This window comes from Dendrobates tinctorius, unplaced genomic scaffold (genome assembly GCF_039654945.1).
Source record: "Dendrobates tinctorius isolate UK_male_01 unplaced genomic scaffold, ASM3965494v1 ptg000083l, whole genome shotgun sequence".
Lineage (NCBI taxonomy): Eukaryota > Metazoa > Chordata > Amphibia > Anura > Dendrobatidae > Dendrobates > Dendrobates tinctorius.
In genome coordinates, this window is record NW_027361751.1 from 9,587,501 (window position 1) to 9,615,170 (window position 27,670).

General features: G+C 46.0%; 1 protein-coding gene across 6 annotated transcripts in view; it reads left to right on the forward strand.

Moving 5' to 3' along the window:
- POLK (DNA polymerase kappa) overlaps positions 1 to 27,670 on the forward strand; it is a 125,382-nt gene that overhangs the window by 38,780 nt on the left and 58,932 nt on the right. For all 6 annotated transcript variants that reach the window (XM_073584103.1, XM_073584098.1, XM_073584102.1 and 3 more), the window contains 4 exons: positions 5,185 to 5,353; positions 8,158 to 8,277; positions 12,834 to 12,986; positions 19,793 to 19,924. In XM_073584103.1, the coding sequence (XP_073440204.1) occupies positions 5,216 to 5,353; positions 8,158 to 8,277; positions 12,834 to 12,986; positions 19,793 to 19,924 (543 nt within the window). In that variant the 5' untranslated portion in view covers positions 5,185 to 5,215. The remainder of the gene's footprint in view (positions 1 to 5,184; positions 5,354 to 8,157; positions 8,278 to 12,833; positions 12,987 to 19,792; positions 19,925 to 27,670) is intronic.

A 27,670-nucleotide genomic window follows, 5' to 3' on the forward strand; every position in this document is an offset into this window, starting at 1 on the left:
AATCCGCACAGCCGGGAAGCTCATTCATTGCACAAATAGGTGTGTAAGCTGGTACTGCAAATATGCATACTATGGGAAGTGCTCCATAAACCGGGGTGCCACTCCAAAGCAATTAGTCACAGCGGCAACACCAAAAAAGAAAACGGATGGCACTCACCGGTTAAAATCTTCTTTATTCCAATACTTTAAAACATCGGCATAGGGAGGATGGGAGTGGGAGTGGAAATGACAACAGCCGTCCAGTAGAAGCGCTACTGCAGCACAAAACGGCTGTCGTCATTTCCACTCCCGCTCCCATCCTCCCTATGCCAATGTTTTAAAGTATTGGAATAAAGAAGATTTTAACCGGTGAGTGCCATCCGTTTTCTTTTTTGGTGTAGACTTTATAGGACTGTCTAAAAAAATTTTTTTCATGAAATAGTTTAAAAAAAAAAAAAAAATGCAGATAGAAAAAAAAATTGGGCACAATTCTCCAAATTGCTACTAACTGTAGGCAGACATGTCTCGATTTCATGCAGTAGGACAATCTGACAATGGAAATGTGGATACAAGTTTCTCCAAATGTTTTAGAAATGGGTAATATATTAAACAGGATTTAATTTAGTGATAGCAATCTACTAGCAAAGGCCGCAAAAACCTGAAGTGCTTGCACCGATTCCTAACTAAGGAAGTTCATTGCTTGGGGCTTCAGTGTGGAGTGATGACGCTGGACACGCTGTTATTCTGTATCTCGGATCAAGCTTTTAAGATGGCTTTTAATAGTTTAGCAGGACAACAATGTTCTCATTCTGGAATTAGCGGAAGTGTACTAAAGTAATTACACTGGATTACATACTGGGCCTATACTTTTTTGATATCCCGTTCTTAATGGGGTCAAACCTTGAGTGATCAGAAAGTTATCACCTATACTGAGGATAACTTGCTGAGATGGGAGAACCCCTTAAAGCTACCCGAAAGAAAGAAATTGTGCATGCGTCCTTCATCGTGACTCAGATATTTCCATATAAAGTAAGGTCACCACCTGTATGCTCTCAAATGCAGAATTCTAGAATGCCATATATATGTCCCCAATCCGCTCACAGGTTTTATTGGACTCGCCTAAAGGGCGGTCCAGTACTGTGGGCGTCACTGGTCTTGGTCCGGCTCCTCCTCTCTTCTTGCGTTCGCCATTTTCCTTGCTTTATGTGGATGACTCCTCATCCAAACCGTGTCTTCTGCATCGTGCTACTGGGCAGGCGTACTCTGCCTTGTTGAGGGCAGGGCGAAGTATTGTAGTGCACTTCTGCCGGCGCTCGTTCACTTTTTTCCGGTCACGCATATTACAGTACTATCCTCTGCCCTTTGAAGAGCGCAATGCCGACAGCACTGTGTGGATGATGTAGGACGCGTCTTCCACACGAAGCAAGAAGTAGGACGGCAGTCGCAAGAAGAGAGGTGGCACCGGATCAAGACCAGCGATGCCTGTCGGATCAGAACACCCCGTAGGCAAATAAAATGTAAAGATGTTTTTTGTTTTATGGTGGGAGCATTGGGGACATATATACAGCATTCTATGACTTACAGGTGCTGATCCTACTTTATATGGGAAAAACCCGGTGACTGGTTCCCTTTAAACATATTACTCATGCAACTAATCATCAATTGCAAATGTTGCAGCTTTTTGGTAGGGTCTTATTGGGTGATACTAACTTAACTGCGATGTGGGTGGAAATCAAGGTGACAAAGGTGCTTCAGTTTTTAAGTGATTCTTAAATGGGCACTGTGAGGTAGCGCTGTCATTCACATAGGGGATTCTCGCTTAGCCGCCACAAAACCAGATCCGGCACGGGTTTTCGGTAAAACCATTATAGTCCATGCGGTTTATTTATGCAGCATAAACCAAAGCAAGCAACATAAAGTTCATATCAGCATAGCGTCCTTGACAGAGCTTCACTGTCCTCCCTGTGGTCACACAGGTTGGCATACACAGGCTCTTCGGCCTCATAGTTATCTCACCCACGTCCGGGTTTCCTCATGGCTGTTTCTCCATGCTGCAGACATCCATTCCTTCACCAGGCACGTGCAGACATTACACACCGCCACTCCACATGCTGTTAGCCAGGAGACACATCTCCCAGCGGGACCTTTCACAACAGACCAACCATGTCCCTGCATTCACCACATGTGACCTACCCTCGCCACCTTATATGGTCCGTAGCCACGCCCACCGGGTCACATGGCTATGACCTCATCACAGGTCCTTGAACCCTTCACACACACTTTGCAACAGCGTTCTTAAACACACCCCCTGGGTGGGTTTGTACGTAACTGGGTCCGCCCATCTCCCCAGTTACCTGGAGACTTCTCCCTGACACATTGACCCAACACGTCAGCGGTATCACTGCTGATCAACACACACATCAGTCTCCATCTCAAGGCCACCCACCTTGAGATACATAATGGTCATTCATGACTCTGCCATTCATCCTCTCTCCTCGGTCATCCACACAGCGCCCCCTAGCGGACACTGGTCACTACACCACAGCACGTGATTTTTCCTGAAAACTAGCTGTATCACCCGCAATATCATGCTGCCTGTTGTAATGCTCGTGTGGTTTTATGGGTGATACAACTGTTTTCCTGCAGAATCAGGTCTCCGCTTCATGATTTTAAAACTTCCAGGTCGCTTCAGTTTTGGGTTTGTGCCATACTGTGTGGCCAATTGTTGGGAATTACATGTTTTAGGTTAAACATAAGTATTGAAGGGTTATTTTCATAATCACATTATTTTTCACAAAGCAAAGTAAGTGCTCATTTATTGTTAATAAACAGACTGACTTTGTGTCTTTTTTCTTTGTGCACCCAGCCTCACATAGCTGAATGGCAGTCCGATTCTTTACCTCTAAAACTACATTTCCCAGGAGCACTTGCTACTCCTCAGTGCTTCAGGCCCCTCCCTCCACGCCTGTGTTTGCCTGAGAAAGCTAATAAGTATAGAATTTGCTTTATGCTTCTGTGCTCCGCTTGCTTCTGTATGGCACCCTGTCTGACCAATTTTATCTTCTGCTGTCTATATCAGTTTAGCTGTCTGTGTGCTTTTACATAATTGATAGCTGTTTTCTAGGTTTCTCTCAGAGCTCCGCTCACCTGTACACTCCTCCACAATGGCGCTTTTAATAGCTAGAAAGTGTAGAGCTGAGCTGTTTGTCGCCAGCTGCTGAGAGTTCAGAGCTGTGAAACTGCAGATGCTGCTCTATTGATGCAAATGGCAGAGGATTATCTTCTGCCATGTTCAAACAACATGTCGACAAACAGCTCAACAACTCTCCAGAGACCGTCTATATATAGTGTCATCCTAAAGAATATCTCTTCTCAGCCCAATCCTGCAATATATCACTCCTCTAAGCCCCTGTAATTGCAGCCTCATCCTCCAGTATATCACTGTTCTCAGCCCCATCCTGCTGTACATCTCTTCCCTCAGCCCTCCTATACACAGCCCCATCCTGCAGTATGTGGGGAGGAGGACCCCCATATAGTGTTTGGGCCGGAACCAAGGGGACCACCATCAGAGTTATTGAAGGAAGCACAACAGGGGGATTACAAAGAGAGACATGCGACTGAGGTTGTCAGGGCAACAGGGGGAGGGGCTAGGGCAAAAGGAGCAGGGGACGCGCTGAAGTGGCAGTTGGGGAAGAGAGGGAGTGAAGGCAAGACGCAGGGTGACTTGCAGGGGCACCGAGAGGAGCCTGCGAGGAGAAAGCAACCGATTGACCGACAAGAGAGATGTGAGAGACTGTGCCCAGAGACTGCTCCCCGCTCCCGTTCTGAGAGAATTATCCCCGCTAACCCCCGCCTTGAAGGGAGAGGAACTATACCTCCGGTTGTGGCCGTGAGTACTGGAAATCAGGCCTCAGAGACCTGGGCCCTTCCCCCCTGCCTTCCCCCATCACGCCGACCCGGCCATCTTCGGCCTCAAGATACGCCACATTGTCACAGGCGGGATAAAAGACTCGCTACCCTGGCTTAGGAAGAGACTCCTTGGTAAAGGACGGCTACAGGCCTTTCTGGGGAACTGCGTAATCACCACGTGCCACCTCCATCATTTACTTCAGGGCCCGATGAGCCCCAACGGCACTGCTTTCTTCAGGGCCTGTTGCGCCCCAGCGGCAGCGTTTTCTTCAGGGCCTGTTGCGCCCCAGCGGCATCGTTTTCTTCAGGGCCTGTTGCGCCCCAGCGGCAGCGTTACCTTCAGGGCCTGTTGCGCCCCAGCGGCAGCGTTACCTTCAGGGCCTGTTGCGCCCCAACGTCCCCGTTTCCTTCAGGGCCTGTTGCGCCCCAGCGGCAGTGTTTCCCTCAGGGCCTGTTGCGCCCCAGCGGCAGCGTTACCTTCAGGGCCTGTTGCGCCCCAACATCCCCGTTTCCTTCAGGGCCTGTTGCGCCCCAACGTCCTCATTTTCTTCAGGGCTTGTTGCGCCCCAACGGTATTATTTTCTTCAGGGCCTGTTGCCCCCCACCGACGTCACTTTCCTCAGGACAGCCGCCTCAGCGACCTCAACGCGGCCACGCTACTGAACCCCGCAGTCCCTGAAAGGCTAAGTGAAACTATATTTGGTTAATTTTGTTGAGTCCCTGCGTGGACTGTTGGTGTTGTTTCTTTATCCTTGTTTTGTTGAGCCTAGCCCATCGGCTAGAGTTATATAAACGTGATTTCGAAAACCACCATTCGTCTAGTGTCTCGTCACTGCATCCTGCGAACCTGTCTGACCCTACAAGTACATATCTCCATTTAGCACCTCTATATACATCCCCATCTTGCAGTACATCACTCATCTCAGCCCCTCTATATACAGACCAATTCAACAGTACATATCTCATCTTAATTACTAGCATACTGACGCTTTCTGGTATGAATCTGCTTTGTAATGTGAGAAACTCAGCCCCTTCAGGTGACATCATCTTTTTTTTCTTTACCAATAAAGAGTCAAGAGTCTCCATTGTTTGGCATTTAGGGGGTAGGTTATGGCCATGTTTTGCAGAAATGGTGCATTTTAAGATATGGCATGAATGTCACGTTTTTTGTTTTTAGAATTTTCCTCTCCATGATTTACATTTTGTTAATGTCTCCACCTGAACTCATTTTCTATTATTTAAAAGTAACCTAGTGTGAAGAACACGCTAATTGTTTGTGAACTGTCTTCATCACAGGTGGTGACCCCCACAATCTGAAATTCAGAATATGGATCACCAAGAAGGGAAAGACACTGCTTCAAGCAATGAGGGCTTTCAGTTCACAATGGGTCTTAATGACAACAAGGCGGGAATGGAAGGTCTGGATAAGGAGAAGATCAATAAAATCATAATGGAAGCCACAAAAGTGAGTGAATATGCATGTTGTACATGGTGAATTATCCAACAGCACAAATGTTTATCACCTTGTAGCATCAGGATGTAATCACTGCACCTTGGCATATCCAGTAATTGTGCTAATGTTTAATTGCCTCTTTACAGTATTTAAAAAATAATTAGAAATTAATTGAAAAAATAAGTGGAGTATTACCTATCTTTGCAAGTTCATAAAAGTTGAATGCTGCTGTCGTCACTTGCATCATTTCCACAATTGTAGCTTCTGTTTCTTGGGGTGCACAAGTTACTGAAGTTACACCAGACTTATGGCTTGTGTATGTATGTATCAGCATTGAAACTGCAAAACTATGAATTAAGAGATGTATAATGATGGAAATAAAAGGATGGATAGACCTGCAAAGTATAAGGGAATTGAAGCTAAATTTTTACAAACCTCTTGATTTATTTAATATTGAGTATGAATGTCACACACAGAAAAACCGTATTTTTCGGACCATAAGACACACCTAGGTTTTAGAGGAGGAAATTAGAAAAAAAAAATTGAAGCAGAAAATGTGGTCAATTCTGTACTAATATCTTGGTGTGTATATATCTCCCCAATCCAGTTATACATGGTCCCCTCATCACCATCCTGGTATTTATGGCCCCTCATCCCCTTCCTGGTATGCTTGGCCCCTTCATCCTCGTCCTGATATGCATGGCTCCCTCATCCCCGTCCTGGTATGCATGGCCCCCTCATCCCCATCCTGGTAAGCATGGGCCCCATCAAAGAAACATTAAAAAAAAACCCAAACATAAACCATTATACTTGCCTTCCCTGCGCTCCCTTGCAGCGTGCTGTTCCATTGCTATCAGCTGTTTTATGCTAGTAAACAGCGCATGTGCTGTCTACAAGCAGAGGGGACAACTGCCAGAAAATTCACTGCTCCCCAGGCTGGGGCTCTGGGTGTGTGGCGCAGTGAATGTTCGGTGATCTTTTATTGCGTGCACAGTACTTGCCACAGGCTTCCTGCAGCTGCCGGCGTTCATGTGTGCCTGCTACTAAAGGAAATGAATATTCACTGTTTTCCACTCCTGTAGTCGTGGAGAGCACTGAATATTTATTCTCTTTAATATTGGTCACACATGAATGCCCGGCAGCTGCAGGAACCCCGCATCTGCTGCTACTGTGCCTGCTATTAAAGATCAATGAATATTCACTGCTCTCCACGCCTATGGGAGTGGAGAGTAGTGAATATTATTTTCTCTTTAGCAGTGGGCGCAGGAGATAGCCACAGCAGCCGGCTCCCTCCTCCTGTGACACGCTGCTTTGCCACTGCTGCTTCCCCACTTCCCCATCCAGAGCAGGTACATCCGGACTATAAGACACACCCCGCATTTTCCTCCACATTTTTGGAGGAAAAAAGTGTGTCTTATAGTCCGAAAAATACGGTACATGTACTTACACTCCTTGGCTGCTATCAATGAGATTATTAATGGATGTCTGAGAAATGTTCTTCCATGCTGAATGCACTTAGATGTTTAATTGCAAAGGGAGCTGCCAGCAGCGGATGTTGACGACTTGCATACCGAAGTGCATAACATTCCTCAGGCAAGCATTAATAACCTGATTGAAAACTCCATATTTATATCTATCTATAATATTTTTTTCTTAATCTTGATGTTCCTCTTGTTTTTGGTCATCCACGTCTAGGCATGCTTGACTGGTGCATTTTTAGTTTAGGTGTGACTCTTCTGGCAGTGACTTTTTTACAGTATCCGATCCTTCTATTCACAAGTATCAGGAGTCAGGACATTCTGAGCAGGTGTGACCGCATTACACGTAATGTGTTTGGGCATCTTTAAGGAGTTGTCCAGTCTGAAAAATGTAAGGTCTACAGGGCCAGACCTCCTTAAATCATACAACATTGATCCTATATTTATGGGAGTTATTGGAAACATATCTCCCATAAATATTGGATCAAGGCAAACCCCAATCTTAATCAATGACCACTGGCTCCAAAAAGTCTGGGAGCTTTGCCTTGATTAGAGGAAGCTCTTTGGTTTAGAAGTGTACTTCTCTGCCTCTCACTAAACGAATCCTGGCAGATCTCCTGTTATTACCTGATCACTTCAGGAGGTCCCTACTTAAATGGTTGAAGTGTCAGCTCTCTCTCACTTCCCCAGTTATAATTACCATAACCCATGCACACTTAAGCCAGCTGTACATTTTTATTAGAAGGAGTATCCCTAGCATACTGTAAATTAAAAACCTTGCACATGTAAAACCAAATTAAACTGCCTTTGGGACCTTATGTCACAACTGCGGAAGTGCGAGATCTCGTAGATCATGTACTTTATTTTTTGCAACAACCCTCATTACCCCCTCCATATCTGTACATCACCCAGGTAGTTTTAATATAAATATTTTGTTTCCTATTTTATATTGTCCAAACCTGCGTGCGTCTAATAGTCCAAAAAATATGGTCGTTACCTGTAATTTGATGCCGTTCAGACTTGTCTCCGCACTCAAAACAAAAATGGCCACGGTTAGCAGTAGCTACATCTGGTAAATATTCTTTATTCACTGTATTGAAAAGTTATTATTGAGGTTAAGATTTTTTGCTAAAATGATAACATCTGCAATTGGATGTCTCTGTTTTTTTTTCATTTTGTGCAAGTTTTGAGAATGTAAAAGTCTGCTAAAATAATATAATAAAATCCAGGATAAAGCACATGAATAAATAAGCTTCAGGGTAAAAGGAGCACATTTTGGGAAAGGCAGACACCCAGGAGCCCTATTTTTGCAGTGATGACTTGATCTGTGTATTGCAGGGTTCAAAATTTTACGACAATGAACTAAAGAAAGACCAACAAGTAAATCAGCGCATCGAGAAAATGCTGCAACAAAAATCTCTGTTGACCAGTGCACAAATAAAGAAAGCTCAAATGCAGGTACAGTAACGCTCCGCCTTCTGCATCGGCCTTGTGGACAATTCAAAGGTTTTCAAATTAATTAAGTTGTTTATTTTCCTTTTTCAAATCCCTGTACTGGCAAATCTTTCGCCTTATGCACACATTGCGTATTAGAACCTTTTGAAAAAAACTTTGTTTTGACATGCATTTTTTATGCGTTTTACTTACATTTTACCCTATTCATTTGAATGGATTAAATATGCTACAAAATACTGAAAGAATTGACATGCTGCAGATGTGGAAAAAACTCTTAATTGTTCAAATCTGCAAGAAACAAAAATGCATCATGTGCATAAGAGTTGCATGTGAACAAGCCCTTAAATAGGTGTCCGTTAATCTCTGTCCATTGCCTTAGGGCAGAGTTCACCCAACTCTCGTGCTCATGAGCCTCCACCAGATCCTGTTTTCAGGATACCCTTAGTATTGGCCAGTTGATAATTCCATCACCTGTGTATTACTAAGGAAATCCCAAAAACATGATCTGTCGGTGGCTCTTGAGAAACCGGAGTTGGGGAACCCAGCCGTAGGGTTTCGTCACACGTCCGTATTTTGCATCAGTGTTTATATGCCAAAATCAGGGGTGGAACTTAGAGAAAAAGAAAGCATACTTGAAATATTGACACCTGGTCTGTATTGTGGAGACTCTCCTGGTTTTGGCATACAAATGCTGATCAAAAATACTGATGTGTGAATAAAGCCTTAGAAGATTCTACAGCACTTGTTTCCAAGAATAGGGCACCATGTTGGTCTATTCATGCTTTTGTCACTTCCCATCTTGCTTTTTTTTTGCTTCATACCTTGACTCCGATGGCCCAGTTGTTGAACTTCACATAAAGGGGTTGGTCATTATTCACAGGATAGGTGGTAACTTGCAGAACAATAGGGGTGTGGGGGTCCCACCACTTGGAGCCCTATAGATCCTTATCAACAGGTTCCCTGCCTGAACCCATCAATGACCATTTATGTACGCCACCAAGCTCTTCATTGTCTGTGGCACCACTGGAGATGGTACAGTGCTGTCAATTTATACTTTTGTGCCTTTTTTTTGCATTCTCAAGCTCTCCTGGGCAAAAATGAATTTTTAAGCTTCCAGTCCCTTTCCCATCAGAATATTGTGACAAGGAATAATGATTTCTTTAGAATTTGAAGGCCCCTGTTGATGCCATCTTGGTGGCGTCACTTGTATCTTATATTGCAGTGTTGAAGTATTGCAGCATATACGGTAGTACAAATGATCAGCTTCAAGTCACCTAGGGGAATTGAAAAGTAAAATAGTAATATTAAGTAATAATATATATTTTTTTACACTAGAACAAATATAAAAGTTTGACTCTTCCCCTTTTTTCCCCTATCCTAAAATACAGATATTGAAACTATTAAAAAAGCATATCAAGTATTACCATGTCTGTAAAAGTCTGATTTATCAAAATTATAAAATTTAACCCAAAAATTAAATGCCCTAAAGTGATAACGCCTCCCCCCCACCCCACCAAAAAATAAATAATTGTCACTTTTTGGTTGCTGCACCCCTTCCTATAGTTCAGAATTTTTTTTGTCACCCAAAAAATAAATACAAAAAATTAATATCCAGTTTTGGTATTGCCATAATCATACTGGAAAGTTTAGCACATTTCCAAAATGTACTCCTTGTTACTGATTGTAGTGTCACATTTGTATATCATAAAATCCCAGATCTGATAAGTTCTGATCAGTTTGCTGCATTTTTCTTTTACCTTTTTAATAATGTTTTTTGTTTCACAACTTTTATCTTGAAAGCGACAAAGTCCTCTTTACACGTTCGCCTTTCACACTTGAGAACACAAGGACCGGATTGTACTTTGTTTCAAACCTCACTTTATCCCGTGTTTCGGTTTTTGTTTTTTTTTTCCGCCTGGTTTGCTGAAAATCTTGAAGGTCAAGGTTTAGCAGTGCTTGACCGTCAGCTATTAAATAATGTCCTATTGTTCGTCAGCCGAGTGTGTTGTAAGCCAGTCATAGGTTCTGGTCATGCCGGGATCAAGAGTTTTATGAGTTTTGAAAATCATAAGACAAAGCTGGAATGCACGCAGTCATTAAGACCAGCATGAAGAAGGTCTCAAAAACAAGTCTGAATCACGCAGCTTTCCACAAATTGTCTCCTCCTGTGTACGGAGTATAAAAAAATATATATATATATATATATATATATATATATATATATATATATATATACATTTTTATGTTCCTCTTTTGATACGTTTTTTGTCCAGCATTCATGAAGTGTCCTGGCACCACTATGTGGCTGGTACAAGTGTTCGTGTAAAGGGGTTGACCACCGTTGGGGACTTAATTTTTTAAGATAAAGTAAAAAAAAAAAAAAAAAATTTGTGCAAATCATAATTTTCAAAATTGGGTGTCATTACAAGTTTGGCATCATTTTGCTTTTACAAGTTCTTTGTTTTCCTGTACATTCAACTATGATCGGTGGCCATAAATCTGCTAAGAGGAGCTAAAATAAGATGTTCACAGACTCTCCCGTTAGTCCGTCAGAACGAGCTCACTGACTCTGGGTTAAGAGGTCGGCCACTTTCTCTTGTTAGTGCAGATTTCCTTGCATGCTGGAAAACATTTCTGCCCATACATACAGTGTCCATTGCTGGAGGAGCATGCGACCAGACCTGTCCATCTGCCTCTCCCACTAGAAAAGCATGTTTCCTATGTAGGAGTTTTTGTTGTGGAGGAGGCTGCTAGACAGGTCTGGTCACAGGCTCCTGGGCCAGTAGCCATTGTATGGACAGAAGAGACGGTCAGTGCAGCTTTCTTCACTACCTAGCAAGAGAAAGTGGCCAGCTTCTTTACCCAAGAATCCGTCACTGATCTTGTTCTGACAATCTAGCAGGAGAGTTTGTTCATTTTTTTTCTTTTCCTGAGCTCCTCTCAGCTGAGCTGATTTATGGCCACAGACTAGATTTAAAGTTGAATGTGCAGGGAAACAAAAAAACTTCCAAGAGCAAAATGGTGCAAAATATGCAATGAAGCCCAACTGCAAAAGTGATGTTTTCGCCCCAAATGCTAATATTTAATTAAAAAAAAAACCTGTCCCCCAACCACTTGAAAAAAATCAGGCCAGTCAATTTTTGTTCCCATTTGTGCAGGCAACTAATTGTCTATCACACTATGTACCTCTTTTACTTAAGGTGTAGATGTAGAGTTGGTGGGCCGAGCTGGGGGGTGGTCCTTTTCTTACCGCACAGAGAAGTAACAGACACGATGGAGGCAGATGTCGGGTACAACAAGTCCAAGTTTATTCGTCCGCCTGACGGCCACAGAAGCACACCGCACTTCACGTTACTTCACTTTACTTCACTTAGCGGCCCTCTGTTTCCAGAGCCACTTCCCGCACACCGTATTCTACACCGAGGACGTACATATACGTACCGTCCCCCTCTGCACTTGTTGACACTCCTGTCAGTTCCGTCACTGTGGCCGCCTTAGGCCCATAAACCAGCAGTACTTCCACTGAACAGTCGTCTCTCTCACAACGATATGCTTTGCCTTGGTGCCTTGTCTATTCTGCAGTATTTTCCTGTCAGGACCACCCCCCTGACGTTCTCTCTCCTCAGTCCCCCTGGTCTGGTTTTCCTCAGAGTGCACAGACTGTCATAGTCCTCCTGTCACTTGAGCTCCCCCTGGGGACTGGAACTTTCTGGAACCCTCCCTCAGTATTTATACCAAACCCGGTTCCCTGTAACTCCGCCCCCCATGACCAACGGTTTCTTAGCCCTAAGCTGCTGTCAAGTCCTTTTCCTCACACTCCCCCCTGCCACCTTGTGGTCAGCCAGGGTACTGCCTACCACGTTTACTGCCCAGCTGTTATCCATCTGTTACAACTGAAAAAGTACATCTGTCCGTCAGGTCACTGTCCCTACATAGTTGTTTTCCTGCAGTCCAGCCTTCACTTAGATTTTATTCAAACTCCATCTTAATCTCCAGCTTTCAACCTGCATTTTATTCTTTTAGGCTCTGCTATAAATTCTATAATTCTTCAGAGTAACATGACACCAGAGCCACTGTCATCTCTGGCTTCTGAGATAACACTGATTAGCCTTCCCTATATATTATTTCTGAATGAGCCAATATATCATTAGTATAAAGTCATTATGACTCTGCAACAGGTGCTGTTTAAACATAATCAGTAACTGTGATAGAAGTTGTTTTCTGTGTCCTACGTTGTGGAGAACTTCATTGGTACAGTCCAGGCAGTTTCATCATATGGACATTTTTGGAGATTGGTAGGGTCACCGGGGGTTGGGGGTGGGATTCCCATGAGATTCCATGACTTAACTGAACAGAGGTATGCCATGAATTTCCAGATCGGAAGGAACACATGTAAGGAAATACTATATTTCAGCAGAACCATCAGCACTTAGACACTATTTTACCTGAGACATACAGCAACCATTATTTTCATTAGCAATGTCTTATTTTTATGGAACATTTTGAAGATCTGTGTGTACACCTGTTCAGCAATTTTCTTCAATGACAATTTTACATAGGTGGACAAACTGGCTTTGGAACTTGAGCGGAGTCGTGACCTGAGTCGTGTCATTGTACATGTTGACATGGATGCATTTTACGCAGCAGTGGAAATGCGAGATAATCCTGAACTGAAGGACAAACCTATGGCTGTGGGGTCCATGAGCATGCTGGTGAGTAGAGGTGAAAACCTCTAACACTCTTGCTTCATCATATGTCCGTCTACTGATGTGTTGCATTAGTCGTAATACATAAATCATATTCATGGTTTTCTTTAAATTGTGTTGTTGTGTTTGCTGGGGGGAGCTGGCACTCAGAGAGTGTGTGTGTGTGTGTATATATATATATATATATATATATATATATATATATATATATATAATATACAGTACAGACCAAATGTTTGGACACACCTTCTCATTCAAAGAGTTTTCTTTATTTTCATGACTATGAAAATTGTAGATTCACTCTGAAGGCATCAAAACTATGAATTTAACATATGTGGAATTATATAATTAACAAAAAAGTGTGAAACAACTGAAAATATGTCTTATATTCTAGGTTCTTCAAAGTAGCCACCTTTTGCTTCAATTACTGCTTTGCACACTCTTGGCATTCTCTTGATGAGCTTCAAGAGGTAGTCACCGGAAATGGTCTTCCAACAGTCTTGAATGAGTTCCCAGAGATGCTTAGCACTTGTTGGCCCTTTTGCCTTTACTCTGCGGTCCAGCTCACCCCAAACCATCTCGATTGGGTTCAGGTCTGCTGACTGTGGAGGCCAGGTCATCTGGCGTAGCACCCCATCACTCTCCTTCTTGGTCAAATAGCCCTTACACAGCCTGGAGGTGTGTTTGCGGTCATTGTCCTGTTGAAAAATAAATGATGGTCCAACTAAACGCAAACCGGATGGAATAGCATGCCGCTGCAAGATGCTGTGGTAGCCATGCTGGTTCAGTATGCCTTCAGTTTTGAATAAATCCCCAACAGTGTCACCAGCAAAGCACCCCCACACCATCACACCTCCTCCTCCTTGCTTCACGGTGGGAACCAGGCATGTAGAGTCCATCCGTGAACATTTTCTGCATCGCACAAAGACACGGTGGTTGGAACCAAAGATCTCAAATTTGGACTCATCAGACCAAAGCACAGATTTCCACTGGTCTGTGATCCATTCCTTGTGTTCTTTAGACCAAACAAGTCTCTTCTGCTTGTTGCCTGTCCTTTGCAGTGGTTTCCTAGCAGCTATTTTACCATGAAGGCCTGCTGCACAAAGTTTCCTCTTAGCAGTTGTTGTAGAGATGTGTCTGCTGCTAGAACTCTGTGTGACATTGACCTGGTCTCTAATCTGAGCTGCTGTTAACCTGCGATTTCTGAGGCTGGTGACTGATGAACTTATCCTCCGCAGCAGAGGTGACTCTTGGTCTTCATTTTCTGGGGCGGTCCTTATGAGAGCCAGTTTCTTTGTAGCGCTTGATGGTTTTTGCCACTGCACTTGGGGACACTCAAAGTTTTCCCAATTTTTCGGACTGACTGACCTTAATTTCTTAAAGTAATGGTGGCCACTCGTTTTTCTTTACTCAGCTGCTTTTTTCTTGCCATAGTACAAATTCTAACAGTCTATTCAGTAGGACTATCAGCTGTGTATCCACCAGACTTCTGCACAACACAACTGATGGTCCCAACCCCATTTATAAGGCAAGAAATCCCACTTATTAAACCTGAGAGGGCACACCTGTGAAGTGAAAACCATTTCCGGTGACTACCTCTTGAAGCTCATCTACAGAATGCCAAGAGTGTGCAAATCGGTAATCAAAACAAAAGGTGGCTACTTTGAAGAACCTAGAATATAAAGGTACTGTCACACTTAGCGATGTACCAGCGATCCCGACCAGCGATATGACGCGGTCAGGATCGCTGGTATATCGCTAAGTGGTCGCTAGTGAGCTGCCACATAGGCAGATCTCACTAGCGACATCGCTGGGGACGGGGATCGCTACTTACCTGTCACACCAGGCGATCCTGCGTCCTCCCGCCCGGCTCCACGCGTCGCTCGTCGTCACAGCAGGAAGCGCCGAAGGAAGCTGACGACGAGAAACAGTCCTGGACGTTCTCGCGCAATCAGCGATAACCAGCAGGGGAGCCGGTCGTAGGTAAGTATCAGACACAGAGATATCGCTAGCAATATCGCTATAACGTCACTAGTTATAGCGATATTGCTAGCGATATCTCTTAGTGTGACATGCCCTTAAGACATATTTTCAGTTGTTTCACACTTCTTTGTTAATTTTATAATTCCACATGTGTAAATTCATAGTTTTGATGCCTTCAGAGTGAATCTACAATTTTCATAGTCATGAAAATAAAGAAAACTCTTTGAATGAGAAGGTGTGTCCAAAGTTTTGGTCTGTACTGTGTGTATATGTATATATATATATATATATACACACAGTTGTGGCCAAAAGTATTGACACCCCTGCAATTCTGTCAGATAATACTCAGTTTCTTCCTGAAAATGATTGCAATCACAAAGTCTTTGATATTATCTTCATTTAATTTGTCTTAAATGAAAAAACACAAAGGAGAAAGAACCAAAAAGCAAAACATTGATCATTTCACACAAAACTCCAAAAATGGGCCAGACAAAAGTATTGGAACCCTCAGCCTAATACTTGGTTGCACAACGTTAAGCCAAAATAACTGCGACCAACCGCTTCCGGTAACCATCAATGAGTTTCTTACAATGCTCTGCTGGAATTTTAAACCATTCTTCTTTGGCAAAGTGTTCCAGGTCCCTGATATTTGAAGGGTGCCTTCTCCAAACTGCCATTTTTAGATCTCTCCACAGATGTGCTATGGAATTCAGGTCTGGACTCATTGCTGGCCACCTTAGAAGTCTCCAGTGCTTTCTCTCAAACCATTTTCTAGTGCTTTTTGAAGTGTGTTTTGGGTCATTGTCCTGCTTGAAGACCCATGACCTCTGAGGGAGACCCAGCTTTCTCACTCTGGGCCCTACATTATGCTGCAGAATTTGTTGGTAGTCTTCAGACTTCATAATGCCATGCACACGGTCAAGCAGTCCAGTGCCAGAGGCAGCATAGCAACCCCAAAACATCAGGGAACCTCCGCTATGTTTGACTGTAGGGACCGTGTTTTTTTTCTTTGAATGCCTCTTTTTTTCTCCTGTAAACTCTATGTTGATGCCTTTTCCCAAAAAGCTCTACTTTTGTCTCATCTGACCAGAGAACATTCTTCCAAAACGTTTTAGGCTTTTTCAGGTAAGTTTTGGCAAACTCCAGCCTGGCTTTTTTACGTCTTGGGGTAAGAAGTGGGGTCTTCCTGGGTCTCCTACCATACAGTCCCTTTTCATTCAGATGCCGACTGATAGTACGAGTTGACACTGTTGTACCCTCGGACTGCAGGGCAGCTTGAACTTGTTTGGATGTTAGTTGAGGTTCTTTATCCAACATCCGCACAATCTTGCGTTGAAATCTCTTGTCAATTTTTCTTTTCCGTCCAAATCTAGGGAGGTTAGCCACAGTGCCATGGGCTTTAAACTTCTTGTCATCCCCTGAGGAAGAAGTGTAATGTACTTCGAAATGCGTTGGGAAATAAATGGTTAAACTGTTTATACAATCTGGATGTGATACTTTGTTAAGCAGCGCACACAAGTCCAAGAATTTTATTCCATTTAGGATTTATACGGGCGGTCACGGAGTTGACCTTTGGACGTGCACCAAGCTGACAGTTGATCTATATGCCTTAATCTCTCCTGGAAAGGGTAAGTAGATTTCCTTTATTTCTTCCAATAATTACCCGGATAAGACCCTATTGCGCTCTCTCTTTCCTGTAGTCTGTACACATTAAACTTCTTGATGACACTGCGCACGGTAGACACAGGAACATTCAGGTCTTTGGAGATGGACATGTAGCCTTGAGATTGCTCATGCTTCCTCACAATTTGGTTTCTCAAGTCCTCAGACAGTTCTTTGGTCTTCTTTCTTTTCTCCATGCTCAATGTGGTACACACAAGGACACAGGACAGAGGTTGAGTCAACTTTAATCCATGTCAACTGGCTGCAAGTGTGATTTAGTTATTGCCGTCACCTGTTCGGTGCCACAGGTAAGTTACAGGTGCTGTTAATTACACAAATTAGAGAAGCATCACATGATTTTTCGAACAGTGCCAATACTTTTGTCCACCCTCTTTTTTATGTTTGGTGTGGAATTATATCCAATTTGGCTTTCGGACAATTCTTTTTGTGTTTTTTCATTTAAGACAAATTAAATGAAGATAATAATAACAAAGAATTTGTGTTTGCAATCATTTTCAGGAAGAAACTGAGTATTATCTGACAAAATTGCAGGGGTGTCAATACTTTTGGCCACAACTATGTGTGTGTGTGTATGTGTATATATATATATATATATGTATATATATATATATATATATATATATATATAAAAAATATATATTGTGCTAGTTCTCGCACTTTAAGGATGAGAGAGACCTGTAATTAACATCATAGGTAGACCACAACTATGAGAGACAATATGAGAAAACAAATCCAGAAAATCACCTTGTCTGATTTGGCAAGATTTATTTTGCAAATTATGGTGAAAAATAAGTATTTGGTCATTAACTAAAGTTCATCTCAATATTTTGTTATATATCCTTTGTTGGCAATGACAGAGGTCAAACGTTTTCTGTAAGTCTTCACAAGGTTGGCTAACACTGTTGGTGGTATGTTGGCCCATTCCTCCATGCAGATCTCCTCTAGAGCAGTGATGTTTTGGGCCTGTCGCAGGGCAACACGGACTTTCATATCCCTCCAAAGATTTTCTATGGGGTTGATATCTGGAGACTGGCTAGGCCACTCCAGGACCTTCATATACGTCTTAAGAAGCCACTCCTTCATTGCCCTGTCAGTGTGCTTGGGATCATTATCATGCTGAAAGATCCCTCCACGTTTCATCTTCAATGCCCTTGCTGATGGAAGGAGGTTTGCACTCAAAATCTCACGATACATGGCCCCATTCATTCTTTCATGTACACGGATCAGTCGTCCTGGTCCCTTTGCAGAGAAACAGGCCCAAAGCATGATGTTGCCACTCTCATGCTTAACAGTAGGTGTTATGAATGAGTCACCGTAGGAGGCAAAAGCAGAAATACAAGCTAAGTCCAGAAAACCAGAGAAGTTGGCAACTATCAGATTGCAGACCCCTGAACCTATCAACACAACTAGCAGTAGCCGTGGGGGGTTCCTACGATGCCCTAGACCCCTCGATCACAGCCGGAGAAATACATAGGCCTAAAGAAAGAAAGGGGAAATCTAAACTGCCCGAGAGCAGAACCCAAAGCAATAGGCAGCCCCCAACATATAATGACGGTGAAGCAAGATGAAAATACTAACACAAACAGAAAGATAGACTGAGCAAAGACGGGGCCCCAAAACTACCTAGATAGGAAAGGACAGGAAGGCTGCTGTCTGCAATCTGCCAAAACCCTATCAAAGACATAAGCCAACCAGCTGATATGAAAAAGGCCCTGAAGCAGCTAGGCTTCAAAAACTAAATCAGCACTCAGGTATTTTCAGAAGACAGAGCTAAGTGAATTCAGCACACCCCAGCAGGGAATGGCAGAAATCCAGAAAAACAAAGCAAAACCAAAGTCAAAACACAAAAGCAAAAGGCAGAGCAGCAAACTTAGCTTTGGAGGAGCAGGAATTCAGACTGGTCTCCAAGGATCCCACAGAGAAATCACCCGCAGGGCAGAAGGGCGTCGACAGCCTTATATCCAGTCCGTAACTCCACTCAGCCAGTCATCATAATCAGCCTCAGGTGTTTGACAATCAGGCTCACTACCTTTCTTCACCAGAAGAGGGAGTTCCTCGGACCTCAGTAATGAAGGGGAAAATGAACTCACAACAAGTAGGTATGGTGTTTTTTGGATGCAACCCGGCATTCTGTCTCCTCCAAACTAGACAAGTTTTGTTTCTACCAAAAAGTTCTACTTTTTGGTTTTATCGGACCATATGACATTATTCCAATATTTTTCTGGATAGTCCAAATGCTCTCTAGCAATCTTCAGACGGGCCCGGACATGTACTGGCTTAAGCAGGGGGACACATCTTGCACTGCAGGATCTGAGTCCCTGGCAGTGTAGTGTGTTACTGATGGTAGCCTTTGTTACGGTGGTCCCAGCTCTATGCAGGTCATTCACTAGGTCCCCCTGTGTGGTTCTGTGATTTTTGCTTACCGTTCTTGTGATCATTTTGACCCCACGGAGTGAGATCTGGCGTGGAGCCCCAGATTGAGAGAGATTATCAGTGGTCTTATATGTCTTCCATTTTCTTATTATTGCTCCCATAGTTGATTTCATCTCACCAAGCTGGTGGTCTATTGCAGATTCAGTCTTCCCAGCCTGGTGCAGGGCTACAATTTTGTACCTGGTGTCCTTGGACAGCTCTTTGGTCTTCACCATAGTGGAGTTTGGAGTGTGACTGTTGAGGTTGTGGACAGGTGTCTTTTATACTGATAACAAGTTCAAACAGGTGCCATTCCTGCAGGTAATGAGTGGAGGACAGAGGAGCCTCTTAAAGAAGAAGTTATAGGTCTGGGAGAGCCAGAAATCTTGCTTGTTTTTATGTGACCAAATACTTATTTTCCACCATCATTTGCCAAATAAATCTTGCCAAATCAGACAAGGTGATTTTCTGGATTTGTTTTCTAATTTTGACTCTCATAGTTGTGGTCTACCTATGATGTCAATTACAGGCCACTCTCATCTTTTTAAGTGTGAGAACTTGCACAGTTGGTGGCTGACTAAATACTTTTTTCCCCACTGTATATAATTTACAATACCTGATACTGTCCATAGACAAGAGTGGCGCTATCAGTAGGAGGAAAAAAAGAGATTCTCCCCCTTTTTTCCCCTGATCTTAACAAACGTTAAATGTTTGTTTGTTTTTTTTCTCTGAAGTCCACATCAAACTATTTGGCAAGAAGATTTGGTGTTCGGGCAGCTATGCCAGGATTCATTGCGAAGAAGTTGTGTCCGGCTTTACATATTGTTCCACCGAACTTTGACAAGTATCGGGCAGTAAGTAAAGAGGTATGTACCAGGATGGGAAAAAAATGTTTGGCTCAAATTAATAGGAAAACTTATAACTTCTTAACTCATTATTAGACGTGTTTAAGGATTTCTGACTAAATTATAACTTTAAAGATAAACAAACGCAGCTGCTTTCTGCATGCACTAAGGCTGAGTTCACACGTGGCGTTTTTTTCTCGTTTGCGCGGCGGTTTTAACCGCGCGATTTTGCCGCGAAAACGCGAAAAATAAGCATCCCATGCATTCCTATGGGATTCCACAATGCTGTACTAATGCTGCGGTTTTTACCGCGGCGGAATCGCTTTGCGGTAAAAACCGCAGCATGCTCATTAATTTGCGGAATCGCGGCGATCCCGCACCCATAGGAATGCATTGTTCCGCTTACTTTCCGCATGTGGCTGTGCACACCATGCGAAAAGTAAGCAGAACATTTGCGGATGGTACCCACGGTCCGGAGGAGAGGAGACTGTCCTCCGGGCTTTGGGTACCATATCCCTGCAAAAAATAGAATTTAAAAATAAAAAATATTGTTATTCTCACCCTCCGACGTCCCGCGCAGTCATCCTGCTTCTCTTCACGCTCTCGTTCCCAGTAGTCCTTTGCGAAAATGCCCGCGATGGCGTCCGTTCTCGCAGGATCGCGAAGTCTCGCGGTCATTCGCGCGACGTCATCGCGAATTACCGCGAGACGTCGCGATCCCGCGAGAACTGACGTCATCGCGGGCATTTTCGCAAAGGATTACTGGGAACGCCTGCGCGGGACGTCGGAGGGTAAGAATAACAGTATTTTTTATTTTTTTTTTACATTCTATCTTTTACTATTGATGCCGCATAGGCGGCCTCAGTAGTAAAAAGTTGGTCACACTTGTCAAACACTATGTTTGACGAGTGTGACCAACCTGTCAATCAGTTCTCCAAGCGATGCTACAGATCGCTTGGAGAACGCTAGCATTTTGCAAGCTAAATACGCTTGCAAAATGCTAGTTTTTCCGCGGGAAAATCGCGGGAATTTAAAATGCGATTTTCCCGCGGACTGGAATTCCGGAATTCTCGCGGTAATTTCCGCGAGAGTTCCGGTACGTGTGCACTTAGCCTAAAGGTAATCGTGAACAATAAATATATGGGCATTCAGGTCTTTGAAATGTAAATACATCAACTACTTTTATCTCTTGCTGCATTTCTGAGAAATTACTGTTTTAATTAAAATGCAGATAAGGCACTAAGTCATGAGGATAAAAAGACTGTAGCTGGATAAGGAAATGATCTGGGGAGGCAGAGGCTCCTTAAGTGCTCTATCACTCCCAGGCCACTTGGAGCATCAGTTTACATATTAATTAAAATGCTAATTACTTAGGAATGCAGCAACAGATAGAAAATATAAAGGTGTCCATGGATTTGCATTTCTCCTTCGCCTCATTGGGGGACACATATACTGTGGGTGTAAGCTTCTGCTGCTTGGAGGCTGACACTAAGTGAAAAAAAGAAGTAAGCTCCTCTGTAGTAGTATACACCCTCGCCCCTATTGTGGGCGGAAATCATTTTTTTGCTTAGTGTCTTTGGAGGCACATGTGTCTGGTTTTCTCCAGACTTCTTTTTTTTATTTTTTTTCTCTCTTTTTTTTTTTCCATGAAGATAAGACAGGGGTGACGGATCCTATTGAAAGGGTCCGATCTCCCCAAACCAACAACGGGCGAGCACGTGTTGAGTATCGTCTCCACGTATCCTTTCCCGCACCGAGGGACATATCTGGGTGTTTTTCCCCAGACATCTATTTTTGTTTGTTATTTTATGAAGAAGAGACGGGGCAACGGATCCTATTGAAAGGGTCCGATTTCCCCAAACCAACAACGGGCGAGCACGTGCGAGTATCCTCTCCCGCGACCTGGGACATGATGCCGGACTTAGCCCTGTCCACCCCTAGGTATTGAAACCATGGGCTTGCACAGAGTCACAAGACTAGTCTGTGCGGCCCCCACTGCTCCACCAACGCTAGACGGCGGTGCTGCAAGGCGGCGGACGGTCCCTCTCCTCACCCCCTGAAGGGGTTAGATGGAGCTAGGGTGCCTGCACCGTCCAGAAACTAACCCCATCCCCTCTGCATGGTGGCAACAGGTTAGAGCCGGAGTCAGCTATGAAGGGCTGTGGAAGGCCTGCGGCAGCGTTCCGGGAAGCTCCAGGCATCTTAGGAAGTGTAGTCCTTCCCTCTCCTCCCTCCTTCCGCCAGGCGTGGGCGCCGGGTTTCGGCGGCAGGGACTGGAGCCTTTGGTCCGCTCCCCCCCCCTTCCCTCCCGCGGCGGGTGTGCAGGCAAAATTTAGTCCGCGGCTTCGGCCGTGACTGGGCCGCGGGCGGAAGTCCTGCCTCCGGCGTGACATCATTCCCGGTGCCGCCCCCTGGCTAGGGCGGACGCCGAACAAATTGAGCCCCCGGCTTCATGGCAGGTAGGCCGCGGCCGGGAGAGGAACTGCCCGCCCTACCCGGAGGACAGGAGCGCGGGGCAGCGCAGAGGCAGCGACAGGAGCCCGTGGGTCACAGGACGCGGTAAGTGTGACTCCGATCTTGGAGGCTCGCTGCGATTAAAGGTGGCGTTTTTTTCCCCTCCTCCCTTCCCTTCAACCCTCATATGAATTAGACCTGGCTGCAATATGATTGGTAAAAGTAAATCGCGTTCCCTTATGCCGCATGCATTTCTGGAGGGGTTAATTTTTTGCCACATGCCAGAGCCAAAAATTATGCAAAGCCTACAAGCTCGATCGTGCCCAGGAGCCCTCCCCTGCGATGTGACCAATGTGCAAGCCCCCCCGGAGTGGGCCATATCACTGTCACAGTACGATGGCAATCGAGTTCCGTCAGGCCCCAGATAGGGGCAGGGACAGTGGCTGGTCGGCCTTAGGGGGACCTCCACCTCACTAGAGCCTTCGGCCTGCAGGGGCCGCTCTTAATTCAGGCAGACCCAGTGGAAGGAATCCTCGCTGTGTCGCCCAGTCCATCCGGTGCTGTGGCATCCGTAAGTCCTGCTTCTTACTCCCCGTCACCAGGGTTGATTGCGAGCAGACCTCAGGTCGACTCAAACAGACACCTTGACCTGGATGCTCCGGGGTCATGTGAAATAGTGGACAGGCTCATAGAAGCCGTCAGTCAGACCTTGAGGATGGTTCCACCGCGGCTTTTAGGCCATAAGGTGGCGTTTAAGCGAGTGAAGCGGCCGCATGGAATTGGTTCCTCTTATCCTGAGTTTGAGGACATAGTGCAGAAACTCAGGGAACTACCAGACGGGGGTTTCTCGGGTCAAAAGGCACTCGAAGTAAGGTATCCATTTGCCGGACATCCATAAGAAATGGATGAAATCTCCGATGGTGGTTCCACCGGTGTCGCGTCTAGCCACTGAAACCCTGTTGTTTCGTTTCTAGTGGTTCTTCTGTTAAGGATTCCACGGATCGCCTCATAAAGACCACCTTGCTCAGTAAGTGAGGTGTCAGGATCAGCACTCTTTCCCTCATTTGCAACGACTTGGGCAGCCAAGGCCATGAATTCATGGTCAGAATCGTTAAACAGGGTCGCGCAGAAGCAGAGCTACCTGCCGAGATATCGGAGATCGCGAGGCAGATGGCGATGGACCTGGGACTATGTAATCAATGCGTCTTTGCAGGCGGCTAATTGCTCAGCACTTGCTGCCGCTAACACAATTTCTACCAGAAGAGCTCTATGGATGGCGGGCCGATTCTGATTTCAAGAAGTGTGACTTCTCTGCCTTATGATCAGTACGGCCGTTTATTGGAGAGAGGGTGGATAAGCTTATCTTTGACTCCACAGGAGGAAAGATCGTTTTTTCTCCCTCAACAAAGGATCAAAACTGCCTTTTTCGCACCCTTTTCAGGCACGCTTTCGATCTTTTTCGCAACCCCGGGTGGACCACAGCGGCCAATTCCGCCGCTTCAGGCCGCCCCAACCGGGATAGGGAGTGGCAGATGTCATATAGATCCAACCCATTGGGGAGAATGCGAAATCAGCAGCCCAGCTCAAGGGCATCCAGATCCCAAAGATAGTCAGTTAAATGACTCGAGGCGTTTGCCAGACGACACCGGCAAGGTGGGCGGCCATCTACTCTGATTCCGCCATGTCTGGTTCAGTGTTGCACGCGACACGTGGGTAAGGGAGTTGGTGGCCTCAGGTTTACAAAATAGATTTTGTCAGATGCCCTCAAAGACGGTTTTTCCTTTTCTCATCTTCCCAGGGTGGATACTTAGACAAGGGCTCTATTAGGGGCCATCGAATCGCTCCTGTCATTGTTTCCGTGGCAGAACACGAAAGAGCTCAGGGTTGCGATTCCAGGCTGTTTGCGGTTGTGACGATTAGGAGCAGGTTACGTCCGAGAGTGGACCCTCTTGATGGCGAATCTGGAGCCCCTGGGGCGAGCACACCAGGTGAAGCCAACCCCTATACAGGGATCGTTTGGGGCAGGACCACAGGGGACAGAAGCGCGACAGCCGGAACCAAGAGGGACGGCTCGAAGGACAGCAAGGCTATGGGAGACAGACGGAACTAAAGGAACTAGAGCAGGAGTTCCTGGGCGGGAAGGAGGAGCAATTGAAACAGCAGGGAAAGGTACAGAGAGACTGGCGGAGAGGCTCATACACAACCGACAGACAGGGAAGACACTGGGGAACGCATGGACAGAGCAGGACAAAGGCAGGCAAGGAGGACGGCACAAGGACAGAGGCGGAACAAACGGGTGACAAGGAATGCACGTGAAGTGAGAACTACAGTGGAACTGTAGCGGCCAGAAAGGTGCAGGGGTACCACACGATCACCAGGCGCCCTCCTCATAGGGAGGACCACTGAAATATCCTAGAGCCAGGAAATACGTCCTCCAGCCCCGCCCCTCAGCGACGCCCCCCACCAGAGGAAGAGAGAGGGAGGACGCGCGCCCGCGACCTAAGGCCGGCACGTGTGCCCACAGCAGGGCGGAAGGCAGAGCGGGCGTGCACGTGGACTGGGGCGTGCAGGTGAGGAGACGCTGCGGCGGGTGCCGCCGCTGAAGGGGCATCGGCCGTTACGGCCGCCGATGTCACAGCGGTTCACAAAAAGGGAACGCGTCTGTCAGACCTGTCCTGGACCTGAGGCTTCTGAACAGGTTCGTCAGCATCAGACATTTTCGGATGGAGTCTCTCCGGTCAGTTATATCGGCCATGGAGCGGGGAGAATACTTGGCCTCAATAGATATCCAGAGCGCATATCTGCACATTGCCACCGGCCATTCTAGGCTGAGCATGAGTGCATTCATCAGGTGGCGAGCCCATTTTTTCCTGCTCATTAGAGGTTTCTGCACTTCGACATCAATGGTCGACATTTTTCAGTTCATAACACTACCCTTCGGGCTAGCCAAGGCTCCCAGAGTGTTCACAAAGGTTATGACAGTTGTCATGGTCATGCTACATTCTTGAGGCATAGTCATTTTTGCCTTACTTGGACGACCTCTTAGTGAAGGGCCCTTCAGCACGGGCATGCGAGGAAAATGTCAATATCACACTGGATACTCTTGGCCGCTTAGGGTGGTTGGTCAGCGCGAGGTAGTCATCTCTTGTGCCAGCTCAGAGGTTTTTTCTTCTTAGGAAGGATCCTCGACACTTGCCGAGGGCTGGTAATTCTCCTCAGGAAGAGGCGCTTACTCTTCGGAGGGAGTCTGAACACTTCGCCATCCAGTCCCTCATTCCAGCTGGTTCAGGATGAGGATTCTAAGAGAAATGGTGGCGGCAACAGAAGCGTTACCATTCGCCAGTTCCTTCTTCGCCCCCTGCAGCGCGCCCTCTTGTCAGCCTGGGACAACAATTCCGTTCACGTTCGTTCAGTGGGGCCGGCGATCCTGTCAGGTCAGGGAGTCGCTCGAATGGTGGATAACCAGTCCCTCTCTGTCCCAGGGGAAGCCCTTTTTGCCCAGACCATTGGTTGGTGATGACAACCAAAGTCAGTCTCCTCGGCTGGGGAGCAGGGTTTTCGCCACCACACAACCCAAGGGCGGTGGTCCTCGCAGGAGGCTCTCCTCCCGACCAAGCTAGTGGAGATACGGGCAATTTGGCTGGCTCTGCAACAGTTTCATCACTTTTTGCAGGCCGCCTTGTCCGAATTCAATCAGACAAAGCTACGGCGGTGGTCTATATAGATCATCAAGGGTGCACCTGCAGCAGAGCAACCAAGCGCGGGGTGGGGCATGTTCTTCAGTGGGTCAAACAAACCACTCGGTGATCTCGGCAGCTCTCATCCCGGGCGTGGAAAATTGGGCGGCAGACTTTCTCAGGGGGAGAGTGATCTCTACATCCCGAAGTCTTGCAGCAGATTTTTTAGCTGCAGGGAACACCAGATGTGGATCTGTTGGCTTCCAGAGCGAATGCCAAGGTGCCCACATGCGTCGCTCGGGCCTGGGATCCGCAGGCAATCGGTAGATGCATTGGTTCTGTTATGGAACCAGTGTCGCCGCCCATATCTATTTCCCCCGTTGTCGCTACTGCCGAGAGTCATCAAGAGGGAAGGGGCTCCGATGATTCGGCTGGCCCCAGACTGGTCCTATTGAGCGTGGTACGCAGTTCTAATGCTCCTGCTCGCCAACGTTCCTTTGCGACTGCCAGAACGCCCAGAGCTACTTTTTCATGGGCCGATTTGCCACTCGAACTCCTTGGCCCTGTGTTTGAGGGCATGGCCAGTTAATCTTGGATTCTAACCCAGGCAGGGTTTGGGAGCAAGGTGGTCGCTACAATAGTTAGCGCCTGGAAGTCGACCTCAGCACGAATTTACCACCACACCTGGATGGTGTTCTTCGCTTGGCGTCGAGGACGCGGTGTTTCTCCGCTGAGATTCTCGATCCCCAACATATTGTTTTTTCTCCAGTCGGGCCTAGACTTGGGCCTGGCCCAAGTTCCCTCAGTAGACAAATATCAGCTTTATCCGTCCTGGTCCAGTGCGGAATGGCTACCAGGTTACAGGTAAAGACTTTCATCCAGGGTCTCTCCCACTTGGTACCTCCCTATAAGGCGCCTATGGATGCCTGGGACCTTGACCTGGTCCTAAGGGTTCTGCAGGAAGCTCCTTTTTGGGACTGCTTCAGAAGGTTTCTATCTGGTTCCCTTCCTGGAAAGTGGCGTTCCTAGTGGCCATCACTTTTGTCAGGCGGGTTTTTCAGAGCTGACGGCACTATCCGGCCGACCTCCATTCCTTGCTTTCCGTAAGGATAAGGGGTGCTCAGACCAACCCCTCCTTTTCTGCCGAAAGTCGTGTCCTCTTTTCACATTAATGAAGATGTTGTTTTGCCTTCATTTTGTCCAGCACCGGTGCACCTTGTGGAAGAGGCTCATCACACGGTAGAACTGGTAAGAGCCCTCCGGGGGTACGGGTCAAGGACGGCTCCCTGTCGTCAGACGAACACGCTGTTCCTGCTCCCCGAAGGGCGCAGAAAGGGGACTCGCTGCCTCAAATTCGACCATAGCCAGATGGTAATTTGTTTGACTTTTTAGGAGTCCTACCGCTTTAGAGGCACGCCGATTCCAGCAGGAATCAGAGCGCACTCTACTTGGGCAGTGGGGGCCTCTTGGGCGCTTCGGCATCAGGCTTCGACAGAACAGGCGTGCAAGCAGCAACGTGGTCCAGCCTGCACACATTTGGAAGACATTGTAATAGTCATACTTGGGCTTCGGCGGATGCAAGCCTGGGTAGAAGGATTCTCCAGCAGCGGTGGCGCACCTTTAAACAAAGAGGCAT